The 9,367-nt window shown below is 47.9% G+C and overlaps 2 protein-coding genes across 2 annotated transcripts in view; one reads left to right on the plus strand and one right to left on the minus strand.

Annotated features, from left to right (window-relative positions):
* The window catches only part of UBQLN4 (ubiquilin 4), a 20,881-nt gene extending 19,245 nt beyond the window's left edge, over positions 1-1,636 (minus strand). Inside the window, exon 1 of the mRNA XM_060253824.1 lies at positions 1,323-1,636. Within this exon, the coding sequence (XP_060109807.1) occupies positions 1,323-1,535 (213 nt within the window). The 5' untranslated portion in view covers positions 1,536-1,636. The remainder of the gene's footprint in view (positions 1-1,322) is intronic.
* Positions 1,600-8,967, plus strand: LAMTOR2 (late endosomal/lysosomal adaptor, MAPK and MTOR activator 2). Its single transcript, XM_060253833.1, has 4 exons — positions 1,600-2,705; positions 4,447-4,609; positions 6,558-6,647; positions 8,682-8,967. The coding sequence occupies exons 1-4, from the start codon at positions 2,638-2,640 to the stop codon at positions 8,736-8,738; spliced, it is 378 nt and encodes a 125-aa protein (XP_060109816.1). The 5' UTR covers positions 1,600-2,637; the 3' UTR covers positions 8,739-8,967.
* The last annotated feature ends 400 nt before the right edge of the window (positions 8,968-9,367 follow it).

Here is a 9,367-nt window from a genome sequence, read left to right on the forward strand (position 1 = left end):
GCTTCTGGAAAATCCTCAAGTACCCATGCTACACTTTTTGCGGCTCCTGCAGTGCCCCTCCAACTCCTCAGGGCCAGGTACATCACATGTCTCAACATGCTTCTTCCTTCTCCACACTCTCCCAACATCAAACCACCACCCATAGCGCTTTTTCTATACACACTTGCCGCCCACACCTCCCTCCCTGTTCTCTCTCTTTGCTCTCTTCATCCCTATTTGCATTTTTTCTTGCTTCTCTTCTCACCAGCTTCTAAGATGAGCCACTCTAAAGCCCTGCGCTGTCCACTCCTCCACTTGCAGCTGCTGGAATGGCCTTGGGTCAGCCATAGCTCTCGCAGGAGTTGTCCCTGAAAAGGCAGCTTCTGGGAGAGCTCTCTCAACCCTACCCACCTCACAGAGTGCCTGTTGTGGGGGGAGGAAGGTAAAGGAGATTGTGACTGCTCTGAGATTCAGAGTATAGAGCAGGATATAAATCCAATACATTTTTCTTCTCCTCCACTCTTTCCTACCCCCATTTGCACCTTCCACTCTTTCCCTAATCTCACCTACGCCCAGGTCCCTTTAACACTCTAACTCCCCCACCCCACACTCCCCCCCTCTCCTTCCTTCACCTGATCCAGTTTGAAGCCCTTCCCCTCCCTCTTCTCTTGCAAAGCTTCCTGACCACCAGATTTTATTCACACCCAGGAAGCCTTTTGTAACCTTTCTCTGCTCCCTCACCATGCCTTTCCAAAGCAACTCCGCACAAAGCGGCTCAGCCAAGACAAAAGCCTCTCTCCAGACCCATGAAAGGGGCTCTCCAAGAAGTCTCTGTGGCGGCCCCCACCAAGCCACCCCAAGCAGGATGGGGGAAAAAGAGACTCCTATATGAACATATATATGAACCTATGAAGCTACCTTCTACTGAATTGGACCCTCAAGTTCATCAAAGTCAGTATTGTCTACTCAGACTGGCAGTGGCTCTCCAGCAGGGAATGAACCCCGGACCTTCTTGCTTACCAAGCAACAGATGCTCTACCACTGAGCCACCGTCCCTCCCCGCAAAAAACCTCCCTCAAATCAGATCTTAAACATATGAAGCTGCCCTTCTACTGAATCAGACCCTCGGTCCATCGAAGTCAGTATTGTCTACTCAGGCTTGTAGCGGCTCTCCAGGGTCTCAAAGCTGAAGTTTTCCCACGCCTGTTTGTGCCTGGACCCTTTTTAGTTGGCGGTGCCGGGAACTGAACCTGGGACCTTCCGCTTACCAAGCAGATGCTCTACCACTGAGCCACCGTCCTACTCCTCGCAGCCCCGCTCTCCCTCCCTCTTCCCCTCCTCACCTCCTTGACGGAGACGCGCTCGCCGGTAAGGATCTCCTCCTTGTCTTTGGGGGTCTTCACCATCACCCGGATGAGGAGCCCCCCTGGGCCGCCCTCCCCGCCTCCCACGGCGGCGCCCGCGGCTGCATTGGCGCCGCTCCCTCCTCCTCCGCCGCCTTCTCTGCTGCCGGCCGAGCTCGCAGCCGAGCCGGGGCCGCCGCTGAGCTCCGCCATCTTGGCTGGCTGGCCGGCCGACCGCCCCCTCGCCTATTTCTCCACCAAGGCGCCGGCCGGCCACAGACAACGAGGAGACAGAGAGGACCCCGCCACCAGCCACCACCACAGAGGCAAGATTCCCGCCTCCTCCTCGGCTTCCCGGCCAATGCGCATCCACGGGGCAAGAGCGACACTTCCGGTTTCAAAGAGGAACCCGCCGTTTCTCCCTCCCTTTCCTTGCAGCGGAAGGAAGTGGGCGGAGAGGCCCACTAGAAGTTAGCCTCTTTCCCCCAACGAACCGGCTTTGTATAGGAAATTATTAAAGAGCGGGAGAAAATTTAAAACGGAAGTAGTCATTAGTGCGACGGTGGTGTGGTTGACGCTTTATTTTTGTGGGTTACTCCAGAAGTTCAAAGTGCAGCGCAACTGCCAACACGTTGAATGTATTTATAGATGAGTCACGTTGAGACGCCGGATTAACTTCGGCCATGGCTGTATGGATATAGCTATACCGTTCTAGGCTTTGGCACCTCTATGATATTAACCCATTAGGCCTTGAATGAACTAGAGAGAGGCAAAAAAGTTTGATTAAAATATCTGAAGTGCCTTCGGGAGCCAACGTTGACACAGGAAAGGCCGCCTTTGGCCATGGCGCCAAAAAGGCATCGGTGGTAAATAGTCTATAATTTGTATTGAGGGAGAAAGTTCAAATTTAAAGCGGACGTTACTGCAGGGATTGCCGTGGCGCATCTCATTCTCTCCAAGCCCTTATTCGGTCTCTAAGGGAGCCTCCCCGCCATCGGAGTGTTCTAGAATAGCTCTGCTTTTTTTAAAAAGGCGACGCGAAACTCCAGGCTACAAGTGGCCCGGCCGACGCGCCTATTTGCTAACACTGGGTCGTAGCGACACCATCAGGTTCGGTGGGGAAACTGCAGCCTGAAGGAAGAGCGGAAAGAATCGGCTATTGCAGAGCCGGAAGCGTGTGTGGCATGAAAACTACAACTCCCAGAATGCTTAGAGGGAGCAAAGGAGATCAGCTGATGGGAGGAAGCTGCCCTGCTACTGCGTTTTCTCCAGTGGTTGACTTTCGCCTTTTCTGCGTTTTATAAGGAGGGTTGCCATGCTGCGCCCCAAGGCTTTGACCCAAGTGCTGAGCCAGGCCAACACGGGAGGAGTTCAGAGCACCTTGTGAGTAGTTGGGAGGTTTCGGGCTCCAATTAAACAAAAAAAGCCAACCACCGTTCCTGGCTTTAAAGTGGAGACATTGCAGTGTGGTGTGGCGGATAGGTCCATGAAGCTCATTGGGCCACTTGCTTCAGCGTAACCTACTTCACAGGGCTGCTGCTGAGGTTAAAAATGGAGGGAGGGAGCAGGAGAAGCATGGGTACTGCCCTGACTTCCTGGTGAGGGCGGGTGGGATGAAAATGTAGTAGGACTTGAACGCTGTCTGTATCCCCCTCCCAAGTTATTGGTAATGAATCAGAATCACAGAGTTAGAAGAGGCCATACAAGCTATCTAGTTCAGGGGTGGCCAAACTTGCTTAATGTAAGAGCCAACTATAGTGAGTGTCAGATGTTTGAGATCTGCATGACATGAACATCAGATGTTTGAAAGCTGGAAGGTAGAGGTGGAAAGAAAGCAACTTTAAGTGCATTCTCCAAGTTACTGACTGGTTTGGCTTGGAGAAGTGATTTAAAGAGACAAATGCCTTCTCCAAGCCAGCCAATGGGGTGGTGGGGCTTTAAGAACCACACAATATGTATGAAAGTGCAATATGTGGCTCCCGAGCCACAGTTTGGCCACCCTGCTATAAACCAAGGACCTGACTTGCCATCTTCTGGGCCTGGAGATGGTCACTGTGGTGGTGTTGGGGAGAGATTTGTGAATTTTTTGCATGTGTTTCAAATAATCTTTGATATGTTAACTTAAATCAGAACATCCATGTGCCAAGGTTCTTATGATGGGTAGCTTATTTTTAAAATTCTTTTGAAGGTGTTTTTTTTGTTCCATTCTTTCTACAATGATCTCTTGGTAGGCCACACAGCTCTCCCCCACTCCATTTTATCTGCAGAACTGCCCTGTTAGGCTAAGCCATGGATTTGTGTAGTGTCTTTTGACAACTGTTGGAGCCATTGGCCATCACTGATGAATACTGGGGCCCTGAATTCCATCAAGTTGATTATGCATTGGGTGAAGTAGTGCTTCACCCCTTGAGTGTTTTGTACTTTCCTGTCAATTTTTCTGAGGATTTTAGCTACTATTTTAAATTATAGAACTAGCTGTGTTTTTAAAAAGTTGTTTTATATCTGTGATGTATGTTTGTTTTTATAAAACTGATTTGAAAAAAAAAATCAATACATGTTAAATAGTAAGTGACAGTAATGTGTATTTGGGTAAGAGAATAACAGAAAAAACTATGCATAAAGTGCAAATATTCAAAATTTTCTCTGTCAGTAGAAGCCAACAGGAATGAGAATATTTTTCCACTCTCGTCTTCTAAAGCAACTGATAAACACATTGAACTATCATACCCCTTAATTGTCTTGCATTTTATAGATTTCTTCCCCAAAATATTGGTAGCTGTGATAGCTAAGTGGAACCTCTGTGTTCAGGGCAGTATGCCAGATGCTGGGAACAAACAACAGGGTAGAGCTCTTGCCTGTATGTTTCACTTGTGAGCTTCTCAGTATTATGTGGCTGACCTCTGTTGGAAACTGGATTCAGGGCTGGGACAGATGTTGGTCTGATCCCGCGGGACTGTCCTTATTGGACCAAAGCAATACTTAGGTTTACAAGGCAATTCTGTCTCCATGCTAAACTCTAGAAATCTCTCCATGCTTGACTCTAGAAATATTCGTCCTCCTTCCTGAACCCTTCTTGGCTCCTGTCCTTATTTGCTCTCTGCACTGTGTCTGCTTTCTCCTCCAGACTCCTGAACAATGAGGGCTCTCTCCTTGCATATTCCGGTTACGGAGACACAGATGCCAGAGTCACGGCAGCCATTGCGAGCAACATCTGGGTGGCCTACGACAAGAACGGCCACCAGGCCTTCAACGAAGACAACTTGAAGTTCATCCTCATGGACTGCATGGTACATACCAAAGACTGTTTCCAAGGGCTGCTTCCTGGGAAGCTTTGGGCTGCTTGGCATGTCCCTTTCCTGGTTGGATCCAGGCCCATGTCCTGATGTGCTCACTTTTAACAGATGTTGCTCCATGCCTGCATATGGAATGAAATTGTCCAGGGGAGGAGTGGCTGAGAGTCTGATGCTGCAAGCGTTGCTGGTCTGCCAGGGGTTTTGCAGGGGGTATGAAGGCAGGCATCTTCCAAGGGGAGGAGGCAGGTATCTGGGCAGTGGATGTTTGGCTTTAGTCTAAAATTTTTAATTATCACTTGTAAGCTGCCTTGGCTCAAGAGGAAAGGTGGCGTATAAATATTTTAATAAATGAAAATAAATGATATGAAGTGCAAGAATTTGGCTAAACAAGTTACAGTATAGAAGTGAGGGAAGGGACATTTGAATCAATTCAGTAGAACTTTAACATACTGTGTTTGCAATAACCCTTTTTTGTTCCCCCGGTTTTTCAAAGTTATTCCAGCCCCAACAGCAGGCAGAAAAACGTTGGTGTGAGGAATAGAAATCACCTGATTCTAGATCTCCCTTCTCTTTCTCTTTAGCAGCTGGCTTTTCCTTGTGAATTGGGAAGGGCAAGAGGAGATCTCTTAAAGTAAAGCACTGGACCTTTCTAAATTAACTGACTCTGGTACCCCTTTTGATGTCACTTCTTAGCGATGGTTGCTGTTCCTTCCAGCTTTCTTCCTGTGTTGAAAGGGAGAGATCTTAACTGAGCTGTTGTGTGGCTCAGGGCTACTGTCCTGTGGTGAATGTAATGTGTAGCAGGCTTTAACGTTTCCAGGAACAATTCAAGGTGCTGGTCTTCACTTTCAAAACCCTGTGTGGTTTGGGACCAACATACCTGAAGGCCTGTTTAATCCCTTATGAACCCTCCTGACCTTTCCAGTCATCTTCGGAGGCCCTGCTTTGTGTGCCCCCATCTTCTGAGGTTAGGCAACCTGGGATAGGGCCTTCTTGGTCATGGCACCAAAGCTCTGGAACTCTCTTCCCAGTGAGATTTGTCCATCCCCTTCTGTTGCTGTCTTCTGCCAGTGGGTCATAACTGTTCGTTTCATTTTGGCATTCCGCCAGGAACCCCTCCTTCCTGACCAGTGTTTTATAGCTGCTGTGTTTACATCTCTGTATGTGTTTTAAACTCTGTTTCTGATTTGTTTTAATGATGTGCATTTAGGTGGATTGATTTTAATGGTCTTCAAATTGTGATTTTATCAGGCCTCAGATTCAGTGGGAGCTCACAGGAGCACAGCTCCTGAACCTTTCTGAGAGTTTCACCTCCTCCTCCTGAGAATTTCACCTCCTTGTCCATTTAATAGTAGATGCAGCTGCATAACAATCCCTGGATGAGCTCCACCACCTATTTTTCTACAAAACGACCTCTGCATTTTATCGTGTATGTTTTACTTGTTAGCTGCCTTAGCGGCTCTTGTGAGAGCAGAAAAGTGGGATATAAATTTTGTAAATGTAAAGAAATGAAGTAACAGGCTTGTCAATGAAGGCTGAATTTCGTCTGTCTTTTGCACAGCTTAACAACAGCCAACGATGGCAGAGCAAACAGAATAGCTGTTGTGTGGCCTATGGCTACCATAAGAGAGGGATGAAAACAATCTGTCTCCATGCTGCCTAGCTATTAGAAGTGGGGTTGTCCCCCAACACACACGCAGCCCTGAAGCAGAGCTTGCATTCCTGTAAAGCCTGAGGAAGGCAGAAGTTCTGCTGATACAGCACCTCCACTCACAGCAACTGTCTGCTTTTGTGTGTTTCTGGTTGGAAAAGTCCCAGGGTGGGACTTCTACCTGCTCTGCAGTTTGTGAATTGGACACTTTTAATTCAACTTTTATTGCTTGTCCTTATGTTCTTTCATTCTCTCTCTTCCCCACTCCCCCCCCCCCAAAAAAAACCCAAGGAGGGACGTGTCGCAATCACCAGAGTTGCCAACTTACTGCTGTGCATGTATGCAAAGGAGACAGTGGGCTTCGGGATGCTGAAAGCAAAGGTAAGCCCACCCTCCAGTGATTCGGAGGCCTTTTCTCCTGGCGGGAAGGTCATTATTAGTTGTTGCTATACTGACTTGCAGCCAAATCAGCACAGAACTTTGTGGCCCGTAGGAGGCTTCCCAGTAAACTGTGGCAGAGGTTTGGATGCTGCAGGCTCTTCCCCCAGTTAGCAGAGAAGGAGGTGTGCTTCCCAGGATCTAGGGAGGGGCCGTGGTTCAGAGGGAGATCATCTGCTTGGCATGCAGAAGGCCCCAGGCTCAACCCCCAGCATCTCCAGCTGAAAGGAGCAGGGGGTAGGTGATGCAGGTGAGGCATTGGTTCCCTAGGGTGTCAGAGCAAACAGTACTGATCTGGATGGGCTGAGCTGACATGAGCTCTTTTATTAGAAGATGATCGTAGACTTTCTTTCATTCGTGTCATTCTTTCAGCTGCAAAATTTTACGTGGCTGTGACAGGTTTTTGCAGCTGTTGGTCTAGGTGTTTATATTTTAGTAATCTGCTTGGGACTAATAGTTTAAGAAGCAGTATGAGAGAGAGAGATGGAATAGTTAGATATGAACAGTGCTTTTTTTGCAGAAAAAGCCCGGCAGGAGCTCATTTGCGTATTAGGTCACACCGCCTAGCCTGGGAGCACATGGCTGCTGCATAGTGGGTCAGGCCAGCGAAAGCCAGGCCAGACAGAGCTCCACTCCTGTGGGTTCTGGCAGAAAGAAAGCCCTGTATATATATATATATATATATATATATATATATATATATATATATATATATATATATATATATATATATATATATATATATATATATATATATATATGAGAGAGAGAGACTGCGAGAGATTATATGTGAGAGAAACAGAGAGAGAGATTGATCGATTGATTGATTGGATAAATATGAGATAGATATGGGCTGATAAAGTATAAGGCAGCTTCACTTGTGCCTGGCCTCAAACAAGGCCCAGGATCCTTGGACCTTAAACGCCTTCCCTCAGTGAGAGAATCAAAGCTATCCACTTCATAAACACAGCGCAGAGTGTCCATACCAGTGAGCTTGGTCACCGACGCCTTTTGAAAGGTGAAAATGGAGCTGCTCATTTTTTCAAGCAGTTGTTTGGGGCGCAAATATTGCAGCTGCCTGAATTGTAGTGTGGGTTAACCATCACTTGGAACCCCTTGAGGCGGAACGGTGGCAAGCTCTGTGCCGTGGCTGCGGCCAGTGCTGCCTGCCGATGACTTCCCCTGGGTATCCCAGTGGGTCAGAGGCTGACCTAGAACTTCTGTCTCACAACCAGAGCTGCTCTGAAGGAAAGGCAGGGGAAAGCAAGAGCCCTTCTTCAAATGGGTGGTGAGGGGGGCAGAGGCCAACCACCTCAAGAGATGGGGAGCTTGGCTCTAGTTAGGGAAGAATAAAGCCCATAGGCTCCTGGGCACAAGCTTGAGTGCCCCAAACCCCCTGCTGTAGGATCTCTTCCGTGAAGGAATGACAAGGGAGCAAGTGGGCAAGCCGTTGATCCAAGTGGGCAGCCATGTTGGTCTGAAGCAATAGAGCAAAGTAGTAGACAAGTTTCACCTTTAAGACCAACTTAAGTTTTATTCAGAATGTAAGCTTTTGTAATTGTCTGACCATCAACCAGAATCAAACAAGACTCACCTTGACTTTTATTTAGTTTGGAATGGGAGGCTTAACTAATGGTTTTGGTTAGAAGAAGAAGAATTGCAGATTTATACCTCGCCCTTCTCTTTTCCTGTAGAGATTATATGTAGTAGCATTTTCCCTCAGTGCTCTTGTGCCCCCCCCCTCCACACAGATCAGAAACTCGGGCTACGGTTTGTACCTCTCTGAACACACTTGGCAAACTGCAGCTTCCAGTTCCTTGTCTGCTGTAATTCCCCCCTACTCCTGTGCTCCAACCAGTTCACCAGGTGGAAGTCACTCCTAACCCACACTTCTTCGCCTTGTTTTCTGTGACTTGGGCTGGTGCCTCCACTTTGCAGAGCTCCGGAATCAACTGCTTTCTTGCTCTCTCTTCCTAGGCCCAAGCGTTGGTCCAGTACCTTGAAGACCCGCTCACTCAGGTAGCAGCATCGTGAGCCACAGAGCCAAAGAAATGAGGGAAAGGCTTTTGTGACTTTGCTCAGAAGGTGCTGTTTCCAAAACAGACTTTTACACAAGAGAAACCGGGTACTTGGAAATTGGAGTTTTGGCTCGCAGGCTCTGCCTCCTACCAATACTGTGGATCACGTCAGCCCTCCTGTGTTATGCGTCTTTCAAACAAATTTAAAGCAAAGGTGGGAAAAGAATAAAAGGCTGTGTTCATCAGCTTGAGTCCTGGTCTCGTTTAATTTAGGGGCCAGAAAAGCTATCTTAAGTGGAGCTGTGAACAGTAAAACAAGGTTTGGTGAAGACACTTTCAGGAGATGTCCAATGATACTGGAAGGATCGTCTACTTTAATTTGATCGCAAGGCAGTCATCAACTGAGAAACCTTCAAGTGGTCCATGCAGTTTTCTTCTTTGTTGTTGTTCAGTTGCACAGTGGAGTCCAACTCTTTGCGACCCCATGGACCAAGTCACGCCAGGCCCTCCTGTCTTCCACCATCCTCCGAAGTCTGCTCAAATTCATGTTAGTTACATCAGTAATGCTGTCCAGACATCTCATCTTTTGCCGTCCCCTTCTTGTTTTGCTTTCTATCTTTCCCAGCATCAGGGTCTTCTCCAGGG

This window comes from Heteronotia binoei, chromosome 1 (assembly GCF_032191835.1).
Source record: "Heteronotia binoei isolate CCM8104 ecotype False Entrance Well chromosome 1, APGP_CSIRO_Hbin_v1, whole genome shotgun sequence".
In the NCBI taxonomy this organism is placed as follows: domain Eukaryota; kingdom Metazoa; phylum Chordata; class Lepidosauria; order Squamata; family Gekkonidae; genus Heteronotia; species Heteronotia binoei.

What these genes read in the sequence shown, in the direction of transcription:
- LAMTOR2 (XM_060253833.1), top strand. Translation starts at nt 2,638, where the DNA reads ATGCTGCGCCCCAAGGCTTTGACCCAAGTGCTGAGCCAGGCCAACACG. An exon ending in GGAGGAGTTCAGAGCACCTT is followed by an intron (nt 2,706 to 4,446) that starts GTGAGTAGTTGG and finishes TTTCTCCTCCAG; the next exon opens with ACTCCTGAACAATGAGGGCT. An exon ending in TCGGGATGCTGAAAGCAAAG is followed by an intron (nt 6,648 to 8,681) that starts GTAAGCCCACCC and finishes CTCTCTTCCTAG; the next exon opens with GCCCAAGCGTTGGTCCAGTA.